This window comes from Poecilia mexicana, unplaced genomic scaffold (assembly GCF_051168715.1).
Source record: "Poecilia mexicana isolate PSO_F unplaced genomic scaffold, ASM5116871v1 scaffold_14, whole genome shotgun sequence".
Classification (NCBI taxonomy): Eukaryota; Metazoa; Chordata; class Actinopteri; order Cyprinodontiformes; family Poeciliidae; genus Poecilia; species Poecilia mexicana.
The window spans coordinates 7,271,148-7,295,200 of record NW_028263383.1 but is presented as its reverse complement, the minus strand read 5'-3'; the positions used below and the strand labels follow the sequence as shown (position 1 = coordinate 7,295,200).

The following is a 24,053-nucleotide window of genomic DNA, read 5'->3' as shown; positions in this document are numbered from 1 at the left end:
TAAATACCATTTATGTGCAACGATGACCTGCTAACTGTTTTTTAGATTGGCATCGGGAGATTATCTACAGCTCTAAGTTGAATTTTATTTCATTTCGTCAATCAGCAACCCTCACAGAATTAGTCATATGCAGCTTAAATTATCCAAATTGATTGCACTTGAAGCACTAAATTTTGTGGTAGTCTGGATTAAATTGAATTACTCACAGAATGAGTTTTAAATTAAATAATGAGTAAGTAGATTATAAAGACATTATTTTTAGGCATGACTGTAAAACTTAATGACCAAGACATGAATATTTACCTCCATACGATCACTTCAAGTACATTCATCAGTCATTTTAAATCCCAAATTAACCAGGTTTTTAGGTTAATTTGAACCCTTTGCTATTCATAAGCCTTGAAATGTAAATGTAGCCTCTTTTTTTTATAATCTTGAACAACAAGTTGATATTTTGACTTGTTAAGAAAATGGATGTTTTCTTGAGGGTCTGGAGCCCTTAACCAGTGAATTTTACATCCACCTCCAGATGTAAAATTTATCTAAATTTGGACCCAATGCATGCATTGTGTATAATAATTTCTTGTTGCATTTAAGGAGTATTTTAGGTTGTTAAAATAATTGTTTTTTTCACCTGAGGATTGAAAGGTAATTAGGTTATTTTCAGCTCGATGAGTGTTAGTTGCTGAGAATCATCCTGGTTAAAAAGCTATGAAAAAACTTCACCATGCAGCTAACAAGTCCATAAAAAAATGAGTCGCTCAGCAATAAGGCACTCCTATCCACATGTAATCTCCACTCCCTTGACCTGCAGGGTTTCCTTTACACCCATTAGCCATTATTTGCTCTTCTTTTTCCACCTCTTTCCATACCATAGTGTGCACCCTGCAGTGAAATGCACTGTGTTTCTGGAAATGTTGCCCTTTTTACGTTTAAAAGGATGATCACCCTTATGTCTGTTTTTTGTCATTGTTTTTGTTTTTTTGGCAAATTTAAATGTTTCCGATCATCATAACAGATTTTAACTTTATACAGTGGTAACAAAGTAAGTGCAAAACATAATTTTTAGATGATGATTCCATTAGTTGAGAAAAATAACAATCCAAGCATATGTAGTTTTGTGTAAATCGTAATTGCACACTTACTACACTATTAATTAACCAGAAGTAATTAACTTATACTAGCTATGCACAACCTGGTTACTACATACCTCTAGAATCAGGGATTCACCCAAACAGAACCTGTCAGACAATAAGGAGCAGGTTACAAAATCTAAAAAAAAAAAAAACATGTCAAAACCGAATATAAATAAATGTAAGAACAGGTCAGGAAAAAACAGACCTGACATTTATGTGTTTGGAAAAGTTTACAAGGTAATTTTTAATCCTTTAGGACTAATTGTACAAAAAAAAACAAAAACAAAAACAAAAAAAAACCATGGGTCTATGGTGAATTGCCTCATGATTACTAAAGTAGGCTGATCTACCAAAGTTACTCCAGAGTGCACTAACAACTCATCAAGGAGGCCACAACAAAGCAACATCTAAAGCACTGCTTGCAGTGATTGTAATTCATTAATAAGAAACAAACTGATTTGTCTCGGAGCCTTATTTCACATTTGCCAAAAGGAACATATCTGATAATCAGTTTGTGATTTTAAGCTCAAGTACAATTGTGTCATGCAAGAAGACAAAATTCAAAAGACACCAGCAAGTTCACAGCAACAGCTTTCTTCTGTTGTTGGAAATATTGACAGAATGACTTTCGCTGACTGGGTAGCAAGTCAGTTTGTGGATTGGACTAAATTTGCACTTGACCCATTTTTACCTCGGCCAACTTCTCTGTAGGAACCACAAATACATTCCTCACTGCCCAGTGCAGAAATATTGACACACACATGCTGACACTGTTGATTCACTCCACTGTACAGATTCTGTGGGTTTTACTCTGTCAACTTACTTTGATGGGATTAGAGAAATCAGAGCTTAACTCAACTTTTGGGTTGGAAAACCTAAATTAATGATTTCTTTTCCAAATTGGAGAACATTAATCTCTTTAAGCTTTTAAGTGATTCCTCATCCATGTCTCACATTTTGCCTTACCTTGCCCTGTTCTTCTCTGAATTTGTTGAATGAAAGATTGTTTTTGTGAATTGCAGTGTGCAACTTTCATCTCTTAAAAGTATTCATAGCCTACTTCATTTTCTTATGTCATATCCACATACTAAATGTATTTAGTTACATATTTATAGCACATGATCTTAAAAGGTGGAAAAATCTGCTTTTCCACCTACTTTAGGAAAAACAGAACACCTGGAAAGTGTGGTAATTGCTCTTAAATAAAATTTTGTCAAACAAAATCTATCCATCAGCTCAAACCAGCTTTTGTTTACTTGGTTAAAAAAAAAAAAAAAAAAAAAAAAAAAAAAAAGTTCTCAAAACTCTTCCATAAAGGCCACATGTGTGAATTTAATGGTTTTGATGAATTTTTTTATGGATCCTAGGTTGGATTAAAGAAGCTGCATAGAGATGCTTGTCTCATTTTTAATTTTGAAAACCATGTAATTTTCATTTCCCTTCGCAATCATGAATAGTTGATATTTGTACTTTCCACAACCATGTTTCTTTTATTGATTAAGGATGGTTTTCTATGGGTTTTTATTTTTGCATTTGCAGAATTCAAGATGACATTTTTAAGACATGCCACCATGTAGGCATGATGCATGTTTCAGTCTTAATGTTGCATGCTCTGAACTGCTTGGCCTGAATCTCTGAGGGCTGCTAAAAATAGAAGATGAGGCGCAGACAGAAAGTGGCTGGATGGAGAAAAGAAAAATTGAGCTGAAGGAGGAAAGAGTGTGCATGTTAGCAGAGTAGGCATGGTGACTTAAGGACATTTTCAGTGAGAAAGGGGGAGCTGAAGCAGAAGCATTTGTCACAGCCTTTAGTCACATGATCTGTTAAATCATTGATTCGTGTTGAACTCACTAACCCAGCTTCTGTGTGCAGAAGCAGATATTGACTTCTTACGGCTATTCTGTCACTGTAAAGGGAACATCTACAATAGACAGTTCTGGAAAATACAGTCATGAGAAAATGTTAAAACAAAAACAGTAAAAAAAATACCTTTTAAAATTTGAACAGTGTTACTCAGCATTTAAGTAAATGCTGTTTGGTGTTCTCCTGATTTTTGATGAAACAACCCTGTGGTAAGATTAAAGGACCAGCCAGACGCCTTCAGAAAGAAAACTGTAGCAGCTCATGAGTCTAGGAAGTGAGTCCACAGAGGTCACAGCATAAGTTTACATCAGGGAGTTTAATATACCAAAAATAGTCTACATTCAAAGCAGCTGCCAACAAGCCCACGTCTGGCCAACCAAAGAAGTTCACCCTGAAGGCAGAGGGTAAAATGCTAAAAAACGTTTTCAAAAACCCTAAGAAGTCATCAGACTTAGCAGGCTCTGAAAACTGTTAAAAATACACGACTGAACAATCAAAAAGAGGCTACTCAAACTTACCTTTCCTTACCTTACCTTTATGATGTGCACAAAGAAATGTTTTTTCAGAGAGAACATAGAAAAAGACCATGAGTCCTGGAGTAATGTTCTTAGGACAGGTGAGTCTAAAATTGAATTATTTTGACACTAAACAGAGGACATGTTTGGCAGAAACCAAATACAGCATTCCAGAAAAAGTTTTTCAAGACTAATGTTCTGGTCACTGAATGTGGACATGTAACTGCTGTGTTTGTGAGATTCTCCAGCCGCTCGAGACAGGCCAGTAAAAATATCACTGAGCACCTCCATGACCCTCAGCATGCAGTTTTTTGCTATATAGTTTTTACTCAGCATGACCACATTGCTTATATGACCGAGTTTCCTAACCTCAAATGACCCGCCTGCAAGTAAAGGGGCAGAAACTGTGTGCTCCTTTTTTGCTCCACCTCCCCATCCTCCTCCTCCTCCTCCTCCTCCTTCTTCTTAAGTCCCAAGAAGACAACGGGGTTCTCCACAGCAGCAGTTGTTCATTCCTGTAACTGCAGCAAGATCTGATTGCTCCCAGAGCAACGAACGCCCATGCTTCGCTGTGTATTTGTTCAGAAAACCAGATCCCATCTCTGTCAATCGTTTTGTTTTGATTGGCTGCTTGACCACTGGAATGTGTTGGATGGGTGTTTTGATTGGCTGCTACTCCGAGGCGGACTTCCTGCAGGGCTCCTTCTCCCTGTCCAGACTAAAGATTGACCCCATGGACAAGCTTTGTATCATTACAGAGGAGAAATACAAAACTGACTGGCTTAGTCGAAGTCCAGTAGTTTTCTCACAGAAGAGTTCAGTTTCTTTTTCATTCCCACACTGCAACTTGTTTTGTGAAGCCTTGTCAAAAACAGTGATACGCAGCTGTGATGCTGAATTTCACAGCATAAATAATGGAAATTTTAGTAATAAACCTTTTAGACAAAATTTCCTTGTTAAATTCTGCATAAACGTGTCCCTTTTTACATTTTTCTCATATTCAGACCACAAACTTTAACGTAGTTTTACTGGGATACTATGATTGACCTGTAGCTTAGTTGTGAAGTCGATGAATGGGTTGCAAGAATTTTTATTAATAAATCTATGTAAAGTATTGTATGCCTCTCTTAATTATACTTTGTAGAATCACGTATTGCTTAAGGACAGTTGCATGTCTTGTGATATTTTTTAAAGTGAAATGTCTGCCCATTCCACTTTACAAAATAGCTCAAGCACAATCAGACTGAAATTAACAGAATTTTTTAGATCTAGACTTTGACTAGGCTGTTCTTACAAATGAGGGAACTGTTAGTTAAATAATTTTATTGTAGCTCTTTAGGTTCCTGAAAGAAAATGTTCTCCCATAAGTTTGTGATCTTAAGTTCAAGCACAACGTTAAACAGTGGAGCAATTATCTGAAGCACACTAATGGCTAAAAAAGCAACGACAACAAAAAGGCAGCTAAGGTTTTGGCATGACCTAGTGATTGTCCAGAGTTATGTCTGATTGAGACGCTGTGGCATGATGTTAAACCTCCAGTGAGGCTGAATTAAATAAATCCTCAAGGATGAGTGGGCTAGAGTTCATCCCTAGAGATCTGATAGACACTTTGTTGTTTCAAACACTTCATGACATTTGTTACCTTCAATAATAAAACCATTTGGTTTGGTGGCCAGTTGATTTTTGATGTGGGACCAAGTTAGTTTGAATAATTTTGTTCATTTAATAAATTAAATTGTAATATGAAAATGTATTTTTGAGTTGACCACAGTTATCTTTTTCTGATGCTAAAGTTTGTTTGATGATCTGAAAGGTGTGTGATAAACAGCACAAACAAAAAAGGACAAAGTTCTGTATGGTGGTCAGAGTAAAGAGGAACTGAATACATGTGTTATATTTAGGTAAGTTGGTGTGATTTTTTTTTAAAAGGAGCAACAATATTTGCAAAACCAAATAAGGACATCAGTCTTACTACACCTAATAAAACGCTAAAAAGAAATTAGGTGCTTCCAGGTGTTGCTAAATCTTCTAATAATCGATTGTGTAGCTTCTCTCCGTCTGCTCCTGAACTCCTGTGTGTTGGTGGTCTTGTCAGTTGACTCTGCCTTTTGTCTCCTCTGAGCTCCCCGGTTCCTCCACCCTTCGGTCACTCACTCATCATCTTTCATTGCTAGCTTCTTTTTTTTTTTTTTTATCACATCTCTCGTCTCAAAACACTTTCCCTCTCATCACTGCTGAGTATCAGAGTCAGACATGCCTCTAGTCCCAGACACAGAAGGGTAACATGTAGGAAGGTAAATCACCAGGCCGCTCTATCGTACTGTCACCGGACATTGCAGACCATGACTACACAGAGACTGAAAACACAAAATCTTCAGGTCTTCCATCAGCAAGTGTCATGAGTTGAGGTAAAATAAAATGCAGTTATTTCAAGGGTAAAAATAATAGCTCCAGTGAAAATTTAGATCCCTACCTCTAGCAGAGGGCCCTACAAGCAAAGTGGTGTTTGGTATCGACATGACCTCAAGATTTTGCTGACTGCCAGAGATGTCAAGCATGTTTCAACAGGCCGAAATGCCGAATCAGGTCCCGCCTCACAGGGTCCACGCTGACCTGCAACTCAACACCACAAACAGGACATCCGACGGTGTCAGGCAGAAGGCAGCTGAGGAGCGTCCCGGGCCGTTGTGATGGCTCTGTCTGGCATTCCTGGGATAACATGGGAAGAACTCGGGTCTTAGGAGGAAATTCCCAAACTCTTAACCTGTCAAAGGGGGTGAAAGTGGCTCACAAAAAGAAACGGCTTAAGCACTTTCACTTTAGGTTGTCAGACTGAACATGATGGGTGTTTAAAGAGAAATTCTGTCTTAGTTATGTTGGGCAAAGTTTGATGTGCAGGTGCTCTGTTTATGATGGAAAAGTTGTGCAGTCAATGGAAGAAATTTTCACCAAAATCTGAATAGGAACTTGTAATGAATCAATTTCTTGAACTTTACAAAATCTGTATGAGGCAGTCTGATTCTGAAAATGTGTGAACTTCAGGTCAGAACTCATGGTTTGGCATCGTTTTGCTGAAACTATGTCCTCCCGGATGAAGACAGTAATTAGTTGGTACGTTGATATATATTATTCTGCAGTAATTCTGTGTTCAGTGGCAAACAAAATTTCATTGTTTTTAACCCAAACAAAATTTCCATCACTAATTTATATTAATCCTGCCTCCTCATCAGGGTGATGATGAGGAGACTGGAACCTCATAGTTCCAGATTAGGTCCTGTTGGAACAGAACATCACAACCACTGATTGTAGATGTATCATGTTTACATTAACTTTTTTTTTAACTTAAAAGATTTTGATAAAATGTAGTACACTTCCTCAATTAGCTGTTGCTGCCAGGCACTGCATTAGGAGGTCAGTAAAATGGTCAGTTTACATTTTCATAGCAGGGTTTCAATCCATTCTCCAGTGAATATCTAATATCGGTGTTGTGGCACTGTGACTGGGTGCAGTCAGATGTGCGCTTGAATGAGCACATAAACTCTGGCTTGTTCTGGCGACAAGCAGGACAGTTCCAACTGGTGTGTGCATGTAATGTGTGGTATGACTGAATGTTATTACTACGTATCAAGCAGATTGAAAGGAATCCTTGTTTGGGTGAGTGGGTGGGTTTTTTTCTGCAGATCATGTAGGTTTGGTGTGTGTATGTGCGTGTGTGTGTTAGAGAGAGAGAGAGAGAGTCTTTGCACATGGGGAGGGGGAAATCCGCCTCTCACATCTGGCTCTGTAGCTCACATGGAGAAGTTATGTTGAAACAGTGCGGCGGCACCTTCGCTCTGTAAGCGACTGGCTGTAGGGATGCGGGATCGGTGAGATTCTGGCTTTTTTGGGGCCAAAGAGACCTTTTCTGCTGGTGCAGGGAGGTGACGCAGCGCGGAGCTGGATAGCCTGGACCAGGTGAAGCGGTGACGGTCACTGCGGCAGGAGCAGCCGGGGCACGCTGTCCCAGCCGGAGCCGGAATACAGGAGAACCGGAGAAATCTTATGCTGATTAGCACTGATTTTAATCTGATTTTAGTCGGGGATTCATGATAGTATTAATAATGCGTCCGGCTGCACCGCAATGACAACACGGCGAAAGTCTGTCAGTAAGCTACAGCTGCGGCGGTCGATCAGTGAGCAGCTGCGGGACTCCACGTCCAAGGCTTGGGATCTGCTGTGGAGGAATGTCCGGGAGAGGCGACTCGCAGGTCAGACATCCAAACGTCAAAAATCAGACAGGCTTAACATTTAGATAAATTAGAATCTATATCACACGGCAATCACGCGGACGACTGGAGCTTTTTGTAAAAATGTTTTCTTTTGAAATTAATAATCTGAGCATCTTAATTTATGGAAAACCCTGCTGTCTTGCCAGATCATTGAGATAACGTTAGTTTTCCTCAGCTGAATCTTATTTAGTCCTGCTTAACCCACGGCAATTTGTAAAAATATCGATAGACGGGACGAAAGTTTATTTCCAGTCCATGCTGCATACAGCCTGGTGGCGTCATGCGCAGAGCGCTCTCTGATTATTTTGGGAAGGTCATTGTCAAATTTAGTGCTCAAAACAGCGCAGGCATGTGCTGTGGAAAGGAGCACAGCGCTTTCAGATGCCGGTCGTTCATATTTAATTGGCTATTGATTTTTTTTTTTTTTTTTTGTAGAAATTTTTTGTAATTCTTAACGATTATATTAGTGAGCTAGTCCCATTTATTATTTCGGGTTTCACAGCCACCAGAGTGGGCTGTAACATGAGCGCTAATGCACCAAGTTTAGGAGGGTCAGCAATCAGTTTCCTCTGTGTTTACAGTGGCGAGCTGGAAGCGCACACTCTGGATATAGGCTGTGCGTCAGAGAGGGTGGAAGAAAAAAAGGGGGGAAAAAAGAGTAGGAGAGAGGGAGCTGCAGCTGTCCACTCGGTTTAATGCAATTACGGAGATGTGCGGCACTTAAACTGATTGAAGTAAAAATATTCCCACATTCAGGATCCATCAAGCCTCCACAGACCAAGTGGGCATAGCTGTCTCCCAAAGTATTATGAGGCCCTAAGCAGAATTTAATTTGGGGTCCGACTTCCAGTTAAGCCCCCCATCACAGCAGACATCCCTCTATAATATATATATATATATATATATATATATATATATATATATATATATATATATATATATATATATATATAAAATTCCCTTCTCACCCTCCGCGGGTGGTCTCTCTCATCCTCTGAGCTCGGGTCCTCTACCAGAGGCCTGGGAGCTTGAGGGTTCTGCGCAGTATCTTGGCTGTGCCTAGAACTGCACATTTCTGGGCTGAGATGTCTGATGTTGTTCCTGGGATCTGTTTGAGCCACTGCTCCAGTTTGGGGGTGACTGCCCCGAGGGCCCCGATGACCACAGGCACCACTGTGGTCTTCACCTTCCAGGCCTTCTCCAGTTCCTCTCTGAGGCCCTGGTATTTCTCCAGTTTCTCGTGCTCCTTTTTCCTGATGTTGTGGTCACTTGGTATTGCTACATCCACCACAATGGCTTTCCTCTGTTCTTTATCCACCACCACAATGTCCGGTTGGTTCGCCATTACCATCATATATATATATATATATATATATATATATATATATATATATATATATATATATATATATATATATATATAGAAACCTTATTAATGTTTTAACTCTACTTGGCAGTAGAATATATAACATTGTCGAAGTTTCATTCCTGAAGTCCTCTCATTTATCTTCCATGTTAGTAACAACAAGCCATTACAACTGTTTTGTCTAAAAGTGTAAAACAATGATCTATTCAACATGATGACATTTAAATATTTTTTCCTGACAACCACAGGAAAGATTCACCCTTCATTAGCACAAACTGTCTCAGGATTTAATGCTAGCACTGTTGCTAAACTGGCAAAGTTATCAGGATACAGACTTAAATTAGCTCTCCAACACATAAACTTTCCCTACCACAAGTCCAGCGGTTCAAAAGTTTCATTTCATAAAAGCCAGACAAATTAATCAATCTTACCTTTCTCTGCTGGACACCACATGCAACAAATAAAAAAAAAATTGTCAACTGGATCATCATTCTCAGTAAATGCCTTTTCAAAACAATAATTTGTTAAACATTACATTTCACAAATTTATTTGTTAAATTCATTTAATAAAGTTACTTTTTGCAGTGTTGGACACCAAATAAATTTTAAGACAGCACCTTGCCACCCTGTAATCACCTTCCACTCATTTTAATTTTCATTCCTTCATCTTGTTCTTTAAACTAGCACTCAAAGGTTCCCCTGAGCTTCACTGCTCCTCTCTCAGACTGCTGCTGAAACCATCAGCTCAGAGGCACACAGTCCACATCTATCTGGATCAGATTTAAAGATGGGGAATCCTTAAAATTCAGGCGTCTGGCTGAACAACTATGCTGGTATTTGACAATGCATTTTCCACTCTGCTACAGTCAGTCAGGGGAGGTAGGATATCCAGGTTAGTCAAATGGTTTCAATATGGGGGAAAAAAACTGAATGGATAAATAGTCTCAAAACATACTTAAAATTATGTAACTGGAGTGATATCTGTTAAAAGAAAAAGTGTGCTAAAATGTACTCAAAAACTTACCCAGAGTAATAAAAACAGACTGTAATGTTGAAATAAGAAGTAAAAAGTAAACTGAGACACACACAAAAATGGGGCAGACAAAAAAAACAAAAAACAGAATGAGGTTTTGAGTGCGTGGTGGGATTTAGTTGTAATTCTACCGATCTGTTGGATTAGGGAAACTGGGTGTCTCCCCCTGCATATGGGATTTGGGGGGTTTAATTCCACATTTGTGAATGCTTAAGTGAATGTGTGTGTTAGTTTGTTAGTAAGCATAGATATACTCAAAGGGATTTACACAAGCAAACAGCTTTATCATTAATCATCTCCACCCCCAGCTCATGGATTGCTCCTCTGACCTTTTCTTTCATTGACGCTGAATATTTGGCTACTGTAGGCCTGTCTGGATGTAAAATCCAGTGAATACACACCAGCAATCCACATGAATACTTTCGTTTTGGTCTTGTGGAGCTTTCTGCCACTTGACGTCCTGTCAACAGGTTGATTTTTAAAGACGCAGAGCCACATGTGTTGATGGGGGTGTTGAGATGTTGTGTTCATTGTTGTGTGACTTCCTGGTGCTGTGAGGCAGGTGGTTTACAGAACTTTGTGTGTTTTTGTTTATATTTTGCTTTGAAATGAATAGTTTAAACTTTCATTTTTGCTTTTTGGTGACCACTTTTGTCTCCTTTTCAATTGAATGAATATATGCTATTGTTGTTGCTAATTGGCAACTTTTTAATAAATTTATTCTAAACGGAAACAGGAGTTATGAACTTTTCTTTGATTTCTTGTTTTATCAGACTACATCATTAAAGAATTATGGATTGCAAAGGATATTTTCATATATAGTTCCTTTCATACCTTCTGGTATTTTTGGAAACAGGCCCATAGCAACATATATCCTCCACCTAATAGCATAAAATAGACACCATTTAATGGTTGCCATGGAGACTTGATGACCAAAGATTTCACTCTTTGTTGCTGTTTCCAAACTATGAACTTTGCAGATTTATAAAGTAATATTACCAAGCTACTGTCACATTTTTTTTGATGACTTAGTCTGCAGTGACTTCATGTGTCACTACTATAACAGAGCAGTAATACTCTGAATTAGAACTGAAGATTTTTCTTTGAGAGTTTCCAGAAGTCTTCCTGAATTATGACTCGGAAATGAACCATTGTTCCTTCTTTGCAGTGCAAATCAAAGTTTTCCTGTATTTCCTCCAGAGGGCAGTGTGATCAAATCAAGTCTCAAATATTGTTCTGTACAACTTTTTCTCACTTTGTGAATCAGATTCTTCAGTGTTTAAATATAATTTATGATTCAGTGAAAGACTCTGCAAAACCTTTTTGATGTTATTTTTTGTTAGGCGTTCTACTGTATTAGCAGAGACCATCAGCGTATAGATGAGTTTTCCTAAGTGTGGCATTAGCTTGACGTTGTAGATGCAGAGAACATTTCTGAATGGCATTAAAAGTCCCACTCAGCTGCAGAAACAATAGCTTCGCTCCTTCCATACGTACATTCCTCTGAACCCTCTCTCTCACACCCACATACTCTCTATTGTTCTGTTCCTTCCTTGTTTCACATCGGGATGTTGGGATCATATTTTTTTCCACGTCGACATCCCACCGATCACAGTCATGCACATATGCCTGGGGCATGTACCAAATAGTTTCTCTGGCAGAACTTCAGGAAGCAGTGAAGAATTCCCCCATCGGCTGCTGGTCACGTGATTGAAGGAAACAGCTTGTGGATGTAACTGTTTGTGACTTTGTCCTCCTCCCTGTATCAGTCGGGCAGCTTGTGTGTGGGAGGAGAGAACAAGGACGGTCGCCTGAGTCAGGTGGTACCATGAAGTTTGTTGAAAGGGGAGGAGGAGGAGGAAGAGAAGGGAGTGTGGCTTCCAGTGAAGACATGTTAGAGGCAGGAATTCTTAAGAAATGCTCCCATAATAAATCATCAGCGCAGGAGAGAGGAAGACTTGCATTAATATGGATGATGTTGATGCTATAGTAGTTATGGATCCATCAGGACAGGGTAAAGGTGAAGGAAGGGCAGAAACTTCAGGGAGCAATATGGATCCTGCAGACAGCGCAGAAAGTACAAAAGGGGAGGATGCTGCTGGACAAACTGCATACCCTGTGAGCTTAGCCTTTGCTGACAGAGTGGACAGCATGACGGCCGAGGCAGAGTGTGCTGACCCTACATATGACAGGAGTGGAAAATTAGAAAACACTATTGACAACATGGATCAGAGTGCCAACAGCGGCAGCAACGACGGTGGAAGTGACAGCGACAGCACCAGCGAGGGAACCTGTCTGGAGGCCATGACACCTGACGGTCAGGACTACTACCTGAGGCTGGGGAATACGCCTCGAAGGCGCTCCGCCCTCCGTCTGTCACGCATCATCGCCCGAAAGCAGCTTCTGCGCAGGCTGGCACAAGGTAGTCAGAGAAAGTGATGCGAGGAAGTCCTAATAAATGCTTTAATGGTCGATTTGTGTTTGAAGAACCAGGATCAAAGGGAGACAGTTTGTCTTTTTAATCAGCTGAGATGGAGACAGATGCAGCTTTAAGCAATGTAGGCTTTGATCAGTTGTTCAAACATCGGAAGGAAGCTTCTAATTGCAGCCACTTTATGTCAGATTGTGTCTTCCTTGTTTAAGATTTTTTTCCCCATATTTGACTTATGTCATAGCAATTTGCAACACATCAAAAATGTATTGTTATAGCAACCTGGTATTTGACAACTTCAAGCTTAACTTTTAATAACTCTTTTGGATTGTAATCAGCTCAGACCTGACTGACCTGATTGGTGCAGAAATGATGTAGGAAGTCATTTCTGCACCAAATATGTTTTTCAAGAATCTGAAAAGAAGTCTAAAGAAACCATGAAGGCTTTCAGTGTTATTGTTTTGTCTGTTTCTTCTACTTAACTGGTCACTTCCTTTACTTCCTGTCACATGACCCGTGTTTGCCAATATGAAAACACAAATTCAACAGAACAATGGCGACAGCTCTTTCGCTGCTTAGCTTCTGTTTTTTAAAGAAGGAATTACATTTTCAGTCCTCTTAGCTTTATTATCTGTTCTATCCACTCCTTTTTGATGTTGAATGAGCCTTCAGCTAAATGTCAGAAGGAGAAATATGTCAAGAATGTCGATAGAGAAACATGTTTCTACTTGTACAGAGTGATTATGTGACCTTGTTAGCTTTCCACTACCTCCTTCTTGCACTAATACATTCTTTTTTACCTTAACCTTCTTAACATGAATGGATAAATGATCAGTTAGCGGAGTATCTGTGAGACTAGAACTCCTTTTAATTGAACGACCAGAATCCCTAAACACCTAACAATACTAAGACAGAGGTGAAAACAGATATTTATATATCTGGAATAAGTAAATGCAATAGTTTCTTATTCACTCTGTTGGAATTTCACGTTGTCGGAGAAAAAGGCCAGAAAAAGTAATTTTCTGGTCAGCTAGGATTACCCAAATTATTTTGGTTTGCTGAATTCCAGAATAATGAAAGAAGGAATTTTAAAATTCACACAATTACATACATTACTTTTTGTATTTTTCAGATTTACTTTTTTGGATGTTCTTTTTACAAGCTTAGCACAATAATTTGCTCTAATTTTAGCTCATTCATCTTGACAGTAACAAGGTCAGGATTTTAAAGCTGCCTTTCTCATACACACCTATAGAGTTCTTACCAATTTTTTAAAAATATGAACTTGGATCAGGGCTTTTGTTGTTCAGTCCAAGTGTTGACTTTGTTGAACCACCTTGTTCAAATAAGTCAATTGGACTTATTTGATGGTATCATTGTCCATTTGGAAACAAATCAAATCAAATTTTATTTGTATAGCACAGGGATGCTCAGTACGTCGATCGCGGGAAGGTCTTGAGTCGATCTGGGCAGTCGACAAACTGAAAGCCGATCAGCACGTCCCTTTGCTGACCCGCTCATCAAAAATATTCACTAAGATCCAAAACCTTTTAAAGACTAGAAAAAAAGAACTCGACAAAACTTGTTAAAATTAAGGACCCAATAAAAAATAATAATCACAGTAATTATCATTTCAACAAGGTTTCGCGCAATTCTGTGCATTTCGATTCCGTTAAAAAAACAGGCGACACAAAGATAGACTCTCTGACGTCACCAGCAGAGCAGGAGTTTAAATGAGCTAATCAACCACCGCCTTGTTCAGACGAGCGCTTATTAATGGTCGCAAAGTAAACGTCAAGCCTGAAATCATTTCGTAACGGACTGAGTGTTGCCTACGGCAACGGGTGTGCCGTGCTGACAGAGTAAAAACATAGGAGTGGTTTTGAGTTGTTCGCCTGTTCGGGGTTATTTTACCTTTGCCGTAATTTTACCATTACAGCCGTTGTAATTGGACTAATTACCTCGTTCGTTTACGAGTATACGTCATTCACAGGACAAATATTTTATGAAGTATTTAACAAACAAATGGCTCCTACAGCGAAAATTATGTGAAATTAAATTAATTGTCCAATATAAAAAAATAGTTTGGTACTCTCAGGCATCTTGCCTTGAGCACAGAGTCTGAGAGGAGCTTTACTGGCCTTTCCTCTATCAAACATGTTGCTAATTACTTTCACCTTTTATTTAGTGGAAATATTGATGTTGATGAGACTTTCTCCAAAATGACAACTGCATAGAATGTTGAATTATTATTAGATTGGAACATTTTAATGGATGAGGTCAATTCCCCTTTTCACCTTTTCATAACTTTGTGGAGTTAGTCGATTCATACCACATGTTTTCAAGAACGAAGAACCACTGGGATCTTTTTTAACTGCTGACAATTTAAAGCGATTATCTATGTTCTACAAATAGTCGACTGCAAGGAGATTTTATGACTTCAGTAAATATCTACCATCATGACCTCTCAATCTTTATAAGAATCAACTGTTTAGAATAGGGACCAGAACCAAAATAAAGGGAAAAAGGTTTATAACACTTCTTTTAGAATGTGCAGTCAATGTCAGATCTATTCAACCTTAAGGATGATTTAAAGTACAATGTAAATTTGTAGAACAGTTAGAACTCAGTGGAATTGAGGAGGTGCAGTGATTTGTTTAAGAGTTTAATGTTGTGTAGATATGAGCTGTTTGAGACTCTAGACGTTCTGATTTGTGGTTGGTTGTTTTCTTCAATATCTGCCCTTTTCCTGACAGTGGAACAAGGCTCCTGAATCATCATCTCATAGCTGTCATTTATCTGCTTTCTGATAAACATTAGATTGAAATAATTTTGGGTCTGGTGTTTAATTGAAAGTTTAAACTGCTTCCCAGCTTTATACACGTTCAGTTGTCCTTTTGTTCGTTTGTTAGTTCACTCTTTTCATCCAGCAGTTCCTGAATTTTAGTGATTGTCCTGCTTTCGAGCAACAGCATTAACATAGACTTAACTTTATTGTTTCTATTTTCATACAAGTTGAAAATAGAAACCTATAAGAGCATTTCTGTGCAGCCAAAATTCAATCGGGGATTGAATAGATGCACAAGATGCGACAGGTAGAAACAAATCTTTTTATCCAACCCTGCCCTGAGGCCACGGATAGTCAGACTGAATATGAATACAATGCTGGAACACCTTTCTTTGACACCCTCTGCTGGACAAAAGGTTGCATCACCAACCACCGAGCCTGATGACCTTCAGTCGCCTTTTCTTTTGTGCTCTCGTTTAAATTCAGGCAGTGAACAACCACTGTAGCGCCGGTTCTCTTAATTATTTTGGCCAACCACTTGATCATAAATGTTTTACCATTTCTCTGATGCTGTGTGCGTGTCTGTGTTTTTGTCCTCCCTGTGTATGAGGAGGCTCTATGTCTGAACCTGCACTGATTTCATGCCAGTATTGATTCTGTTTTACAGTGCATTCCTGAGGGCAAGACATCATAGCAGATGTAGCTCACGAGACAGGACAGGCATATTCCATTTTATCCCTCCCCCATCCCTCTCTTCCTGTCTCATCACTCCTCCACTGTCTTCTTCAATCCCTTTTTTTGACCTTTCGACGTGAACGACTAAGTGCTTTGGCTTATGTGGGAATATGGCTGCTCTCCAGACTGCCTGTGTTTGTAGTCTTTGACTGTTAAGCCTCCTTTGTCAGTTACTGGTGACGGTGTTACTACAAGGGCTCGTCCTAATAAGCATATCGAACAATGCACATATCATTGTGTAAACAGTAGCAAAATATTTTGCAGTTTGCTGTGCTCTGAAAATGTCAGCTTAGCTCAGGAACTTCCTGCTGCAACCACTGTTCTTAGTTCACATGTTGCTCTGGATTCATGGGAAATGAAAAGCAGGAAATGATGTCATCCAAGCCTCTTTAGAGTCCCTGGGACCTAGAGACCCAATAGTAAGTGGGCATATCACAGAAGAAAACTGTTAGTGACAGTGAAAAAAGGCAGGAAATAAAAAGCAGAGGAAATGACTATGCTTATGAGGACATTGGGTTGCTTTTGTTCAGTCTTTTATGTAACACCACTGGCACCCTGGTCATGAAAGGAATTATCTTTCACCCTCTTTGCTCCACACTTGGATGCCCAAATTGATATGCTTACACACAAACTCACAGTGCCTCATTCGCATACCATCCAACAGCCCTGTTGGCTGTGGCTCTGGGCCTCAGCAGGACTGCAGTGACATGAAAAAGATTTGGGGGACACACACTGCGGGTGACTCGGATTAGCTCCGTCTGCCTGTGTGCACTGTTGTGTTTTACAGCCAACACCAAACATGTTTGTGTACTAATTAATCTCTTGATTAAATTCTGCACAGATGAATAGTGGGGCTTTGTTCCCACACTGACGGGAGCCTAGGCTTTTGTTTTTCTGCATGAATGTGAAAGCACGGTTGGCAATTACACATGTTCCAACACTGTGATGAAGCATGTAATTGTGTGCTTTTTAAATATTAGCTTGGTGATAACATGCCCATTATTGTTTTTTTTTCTTTTGATATTTTAGGTGCAACTCTGTACTGAGCGAAATTCGGAATTATTTGCAGTAGGCTTGTAACCTGGAGCTTTGCTAGGCATAAACTCATACTGGGACACAAAATGAAGATGTAAAAAAGTTCTGACTCAAATTTAGAGTTTTATATATTATGTATTATCTGTGCTACAAAAACTAAATATGGTAGAACTATTTTTCTTAAACCCTTTGACAAAAGAATCAAGTGGCAAGGAACTTAACCACAAGTTGCCTATAGGCCTATGTATCAATGTTTGAATGCGTTTTTATTTACTTTTTCATAAAGATTTCATTACCGTGAGATTAATGAAATTTTTATGATAAATGCAGTTTTATCTGAAAACTTTGATTAATGATGCATGCTGTGAGTATTTCCAAAGTTACTTTTGTCAACAATATTAGCGAATAATAAGCAGTATGAGTCACTGACTTTGTTTAGCCTGCTTGTGACAAGTCATAAATGTAAAACTTCAAAAAAGATTGTTTTTAATTTTTTTTTTGTGGGTTACAAAAAAAAAAACTTGAGCAAAAATTGCTCACACATCTGTAACTCATTTCAAGGATTTGGTGCCACGAGTTTATGAGTTTTTGAATCTTTTTAAAGTTCTGTGGAAAAAGGTTGAGGATTTCCTGCCATCTGTCCTTGTTTTGCCTCTCAGTGTAGATTTGCGATTTTTAACCCGATTTTAACTTTTCAACCAATCTGACAGTGAGTAAATAAACAACCGGTGTGGCATGTTGTCGTCCCTGCAGTTTTCTCACAAGATCCGTTCATCTCAGCTCCCCACCCCTGCCGTCCAACTGTCTCATCCCTGTTTTTGCATTCTCTGACTCACTGAGGGCAGCATCTGTGCTGTTTTAGATTTACACGCCAATGAGTCCAGTCTGCTGGATGTGTCTGAGTGGATTCTCGCTCCCATTGTGTGGGTGAAGCATCACAAAGAAACCAAGGTCAAAGTCTCCTTGTTGTCCTGTATGCTGGTGGGCTTGGCTGACATGTGAAATTAGCATCCCGTAACTGACGGTCTGCAACCTCGAGGGGTGCAGCCTATGTGAACGTCAGCTGAAATGAGTCATTTCCTGCATGGATGCAAAGAAGATGTGGACTTTCTTGGAGGAGCTTGAGTGGGAGAGAGGGGATTGGGATGTTCCTGTCGATGGATGAAAGAAAGTGTGCGAGTGAGTGTTTTTGTTTTACAGAAAGATGTGAGGGAGAAGAGATGAGAGGTACCACAAGAAGGAAAAATATAGTTTGATTGTGAAAGTAAAGGTTAAAAAAGGAGTTTTCGCTATGTGAATGAAAGGGAAGGAAACAAGAGCTAGATGACTTGCAGGAATTATTTCTGAAACGTAAGTGAAAAGAAGAAGGAAGAGGTCGGAGAAACGTATAAATAGAGAGATATTGTATGTGCCGTCCAACAGAGATGAAAGTTTGAGAGAGGAGGTTGAGTAGAAAATTAGAGGGAAGGGAAAACCTGCATGGAGCAAGCTGAAGAAACGGAGGCAGAACCGTAAACACATGGGTTGCAGAGCCAAGGAGGAAGAAAACACTGAACTGTCGCCGCTGTTTGATGGAAAGCTGCACAACACAGCAGATAGATGTTCCCTCGGATGGAGATGAAACTTCAGCTGGAACAAAGGAAACATAGGAGCTTGTCGTTCCCCTCACGATGAGGGCTTCCAGTAAGTTTTTATTGGAAAATAGAGTTGTGCCTCATTGGATATTTGATTTCTCTCTACTTTCAGAGAGCTACAATAAGCTGCAATATTTTGTCCCCACCTTTACTTCATATGTGATTTAGAGAGAAGAGTTATTCAAAGAATGTTGGAAGAGGGATGTAATTGCTAGATTGTGGCGACAGTGTCATTTCCTCTGACCGTTCTCATCTCTGATGGTGAGGGACGGAGCCTTTTTATTGCCCCGCTGAACCGTGCCAACACCTCCAAACTCTAGTGAGTGAGAAAAGTGAGAACGAATGAGTGGGAACTTGACGGAGAAACAAGTTATTTATAGTAGTCAACTTTGTTTGGACAAGTACAAGCTTTATTTTCTGCGCATATTTGTCCTGAGACAGCCTCTACAGTCTGTACTGGTACTCATTCACACTCATATTCTTTCCAATGCCATGCATTAAGGTGCTAAACCATTATTACAAACTATGCCTGCTGTTGGAAATGTGTTTGATTCTTGGCACAAGCTTCTTTAGGTTTTCTTTGTCAGCACAAGGAGCGGCTTTAATAAGTGTCTGCTCATAAAGAAAACGTATATAAACACACCCAGGTTTCTCTGTTGCCAGTTAAGCAGCGTGTGTGATACATATGCCAGCGGAAAAAGCAGTAAAACAAAAGCCTGTAAAAATGTTTCATGCTTGCTAGGCACCATGTGCCTGCTTTGGTGCAATGTGTTATGCCTGGTACATTTATCTGAAAACAGCTAAACGAAATATGGATGGGTTACACTGATAAAGTGAAATTGTGCTAGCAGCACACTTAAGAAAATGCTTGTCTCTTTACTGGCAGATTTCCAGTTTTCCCAGTCTTATCATTCCATTAATTTCCCAAAGGAAAAATGCATCTCAAAAATGTTCTTTCCTTAAGTAAAAGCATAATTTCCAAGAGGGATATCACGCATAAGAACAGTGCAATGTCTTTGACTTGGTTTATGTCTGTTTAGTCATACAGCGTTTTGTAAAAGCATCCACATCCCTTGAACTTTTTCACATGTTCTCCAACCAGCTGCTCTTAGAAGTCACACAATTAGCAAACAGCCTTTTTACATGGGTAGTTTTTTTTCTCAAGTATACCAAAAATCGTGTTCTGGTCAGAATAGATCAAAAACTCACTCAATAACCTTTTGACTAATTTGTAAAATGCTGTGTGAATTCTAACACTGCGAATCAGTATGAACAGACCAGCCACACTGTGAAGCATGGTGGTGGTAGTATCATGGTTTTCTTCAATCGGAAGATGGTCAGAATTGGTGGGAAGGCTGATGGAGCTAAATACATGGCAATGCTGGAAGAAAAGCTTCAAAAGGTTTACCTTTTAGCAGGACATTGAGCCCCAACATGCAGACACGGACAGTTAATCCAGATTTACATTTGAATGATGAACTATCACAAGTATTCAAAACTTATCTTGACTTAGTAGAAACAGCAAAAGTATCCCTCTCTAGATGTAAAAAGCTGGTAGAGGCAACACCAACAACATCTGCAACTGCAATGGAAGCGAAAGGTGTTTTCAGCTTCCCTGTGTATCAACTCAGGGGGATTAAAGTCGGTGCACGCAACACTTTTCATTTAATTTAAAAAAAAGTCTTAGACCATGTGTCCATTTCCTGACACATAAAGATTTTTACAGCTTAAAATCTCTATAAAATGAAGGTAGAATTGTGGTATCAATGTGACAAAATCTGGAATGAAAAAATATCATTGTGACTATGTATGATTTATCTTTCCAATGTTTTTGTGTCTTATAGAGATTGAAGCAAAGGAGGCTTGCGATTGGCTTCGAGCAGCAGGGTTTCCACAGTATGCCCAACTCTATGAAGGTAACACAATCCAGCTGCTGTATTTAACACACAAACTTCATCCTCTAGTTATCTTCTTTGACTTTTCCTACTTCCTCAGTTATTTTCTCTTTCTGTCTTATTTTTCCATCATCTGTGACTCTTTCTCTCTTCCTGCCTTCCCTCAAACTTTACATACCCGTCTTCTGTGCCAATGCATTCTATTTCAAGGCTTCGGTTCCTCTCCAGAGGGAGGGGTCATGGGAAAGGCCTTGTTATCACTGCTGGGACTCTCATAGCTCCTCTTTCTCCCTCATTTCTCCCCCGTTCTTAAGATCACCGACCATTTCCTTTCGGACCCCTGCGCCCCGCAACCCGCTCTATCTAAACCTGCCATGTCTTACTTTTATGCTATTTGAATTTCTTTTCTTTTCATTGTGCCTTCTTGTGTCTCTGTGCCTTATCTAGCAAACCTGAAGGCGTTTGCTCATGTGATGATCATTTGGTCTTTCGGGGTTGAAGCACAAACACAAACTGGCTTCGATAGTTAAAGAGGAAGATTTTAAAACACAATAATCCTTCTTTAGAAAGACTGGCAAGCACACACTGGTTCTCTGAGAAAGGTTGAGGGATTTCTAGAAAGTCAGGTTATTGATGCCGCAGATAAGTGCCCTCCGTAAACAACTTGAATCAGTTTGGCATTGTGTTACGTTTAAGTTTTATTACACTTCAGACGCGGATGACAAGTGCTAACTGTGGAGACGGCAGCTGCGGCAGACTTCACAAGCTCCATAGAGAACGCTGCTATGTCCTTTCATGTGTCAGTCATTATCTAACAAGTCTTTTCCCCTCTTCTCTTTGTTGCCGTCTCTGTCTCTTATTTCCCAGATTCCCAGTTTCCGATCAATATTTCCGCAGTGAAAAGGGACCATGACTTTTTGGACCGAGATCTAGTCGAACCTCTGTGTCGGTAAGGAGAATTTTTCTCTGCAAATTCCTTCTCTGGTCATCCTGTCTGGTGTGCTGACTTTTCCTTGTGGACTCATTAGTTGCCTGACCCTTACCCTTAATGAAGTCCCCATCCACGTCTCCCTCTGGGACTTCCAGGCTTTGATCTGGCCACCTCCCCTTCTGTCTGCCATGCTCTGATCTCCCATTCAAAGAGAAGAGACCCCTCAGGGGGTAAAATACAGAGAGGTGTGTCTGGGTGATGGTAATAGGGAACTGAGAGAGGGAATCCCAGAGTTCTGCTGTAAATGGATTTTAACCATTTTCTGAATCTTGTAATCTTGCCAGTCACATTCCCCTATTCCTTAAAAGGTTCTCCTGCATATTTACAAAATGTTAACTTATTTTTGTGCTCCTGCCTCTTCATCTCTCTTGAGCTGCAGTAACTTGTACAAGTTCACCCTTTAATCCTGTTTGGATTACAGAATAGAACTTAAATGTGTTCTGTTGGGATTTGATGATAGATAAACACAAAGTGGAAAGAGAATAATACATGGTTTCCAGCTTGTTTAACAATTAAAAATGTGAAATGTTTGACATGAAGTTGTCTTTAGCTACTAAATCTAAAAGCGGCAGACTGGATGGACTGTCTGTGAACCTCACGTTTCAAGTCTTGCCACAAATTCTGATTTGATTTTAGGTGCATACTTTGACTAAGTAATTCTGACACTTGCTTTACGCTTTGCGTCATTGTATTGCTGAAAGGTCAACTTTTGCCACTGTCCATCCAACATATGATCAACTCACAGCTTAAAAGGGACTGTGTTTTCACTGTGGTGTACAGTGTTTGTTATCCACAATTTCTTTTGTCTACAACATTTTGGTTTAATCTGACCTTCTGACACAAGTTCGCTGTGTCCCACACACAGCGTGGTGCAAACTTTAAACATGACTGGCATTCCTTTGTTTTATCTTCACAAGATAAGCATCCTGCAATCTGACCTGTGAATGTAGTGTCAGGTGCTTTGGAGTCCTCTGGACTTGATAAAATGCTATGCAAATACGAACTATTTACCATTACTACATTTAACTTAGGGGTATTAGAATAAAGAGGGCTGAATATACATGCACCACACTTTTAACATTTTTTTTTAAATTTATTTAAAGCCGTGCATTATTGTGTGTTGCCCATAACATAAAATCCCCTGAAGATGAATTAAAGTTTATGGCTTTAGTACTGTAACTAAATTCAGAAAATATGAATGCATGTCACAAATAACTGAGACGCTCTCTGCTTTAGTCATAGTTGGAGGGGGAGAAGAGTCAAAGTAAAACTTCTGTGGTGAAGACATTGTTAGACAGTGCAACGAGAGATTCTGTGTGCGGCCAGAAAAGATTAAAGAGAAAAATGAAAAGGCTTGTCTGCCAGTGACTGATCAGACTCTGGGGGAAAATAGGAAAGTGGAAGTAAAAAGCAATATCATAGAGTGAAAGTGAGCGTTATTACAGAGAAGAAGGGCACCATCATACAGCAACAATAGGTTGTGCTTTAGTGACTCTGTCTTTGTGTGTTTGTTGCAGACGCCTCAATACTTTGAACAAGTGTGCATCCATGAAACTCGATGTAAGCCACCCCAAGAGGAAGGTAAGCAAAACTTTGCAGTACAACACTCATTCAGCGTTCAGATGAGTCCCATTTGTCAGATTTAAAGTAAGTTTTGAAAATGAGACATTAAACAAACTTTTCACAAAGCCCAAATTTCTGTTTCGAAATGTTTTTATTAATTGTCTGAAAACCATCATAAATAACAGATTAAAGACTTGAAAGCATCCATCTGTGTAAACATTCTGTAGATTTAGTTATTGAAATAAACTTTTCAATAATATCCTAATATATTAAATGGTTTTTCGTATCAACCCTCTCAAGAGTTTATCCTTTTTTATCTGAACATTTAAATGATTTTTTTTGGTAGAAAAGGTTTGACCTGTTTTTTTTTTTTAAGTAAAGGTTAACTTGATGAGGAAGAGAGAGGAAAAAAAAGCTCCCTTTTGATTGCAGCTTGGAGTGGTTAATCTTCATCCTGTCAGAGCTGTCACCAGGACTCCTTGTATCCTAATTTCTGATCAAGTGTGCGCCACATTTTGGGGCTCGATTGCAAAAGCATCCTTTTAGAAGGAGACAACCACTGCAGCTCTGATTAGGGGTGCTTCTATTGTGGACTGATTATAGCAGCGAGTGTTTCCTCTGATTCTTAGTCAGCTGCTGATTCTTAAGAATACTTGTATATTCCCTCTCTTTTAGTTTTTTCAGTTCCTTTTATTCTTTTTCACCAGGCGCTGCGATAAAGACATGCTGACAGAAAGAGCTGAGTTATTTAATGATGCAGGCAGACTAAAATGCAGCTGTGCTAAGCTGTTCTAATAACA

At 39.4% G+C, this 24,053-nt stretch overlaps 1 protein-coding gene across 2 annotated transcripts in view; it reads left to right on the top strand.

Annotated features, from left to right (window-relative positions):
• The first annotated feature begins 7,243 nt into the window (after window positions 1–7,243).
• stard13a (StAR related lipid transfer domain containing 13a) overlaps window positions 7,244–24,053 on the top strand; it is a 30,292-nt gene continuing 13,482 nt past the window's right edge. The window contains exons 1-4 of one of the 2 annotated variants that reach the window (XM_088012711.1): window positions 7,244–7,761; window positions 20,649–20,720; window positions 21,567–21,648; window positions 23,208–23,271. In XM_088012711.1, the coding sequence (XP_087868837.1) occupies window positions 7,635–7,761; window positions 20,649–20,720; window positions 21,567–21,648; window positions 23,208–23,271 (345 nt within the window). In that variant the 5' untranslated portion in view covers window positions 7,244–7,634. Of the gene's footprint in view, window positions 7,762–11,921; window positions 12,604–20,648; window positions 20,721–21,566; window positions 21,649–23,207; window positions 23,272–24,053 lie in introns of those variants that run through there. The other variant, XM_014994456.2, reaches the window with a different exon arrangement.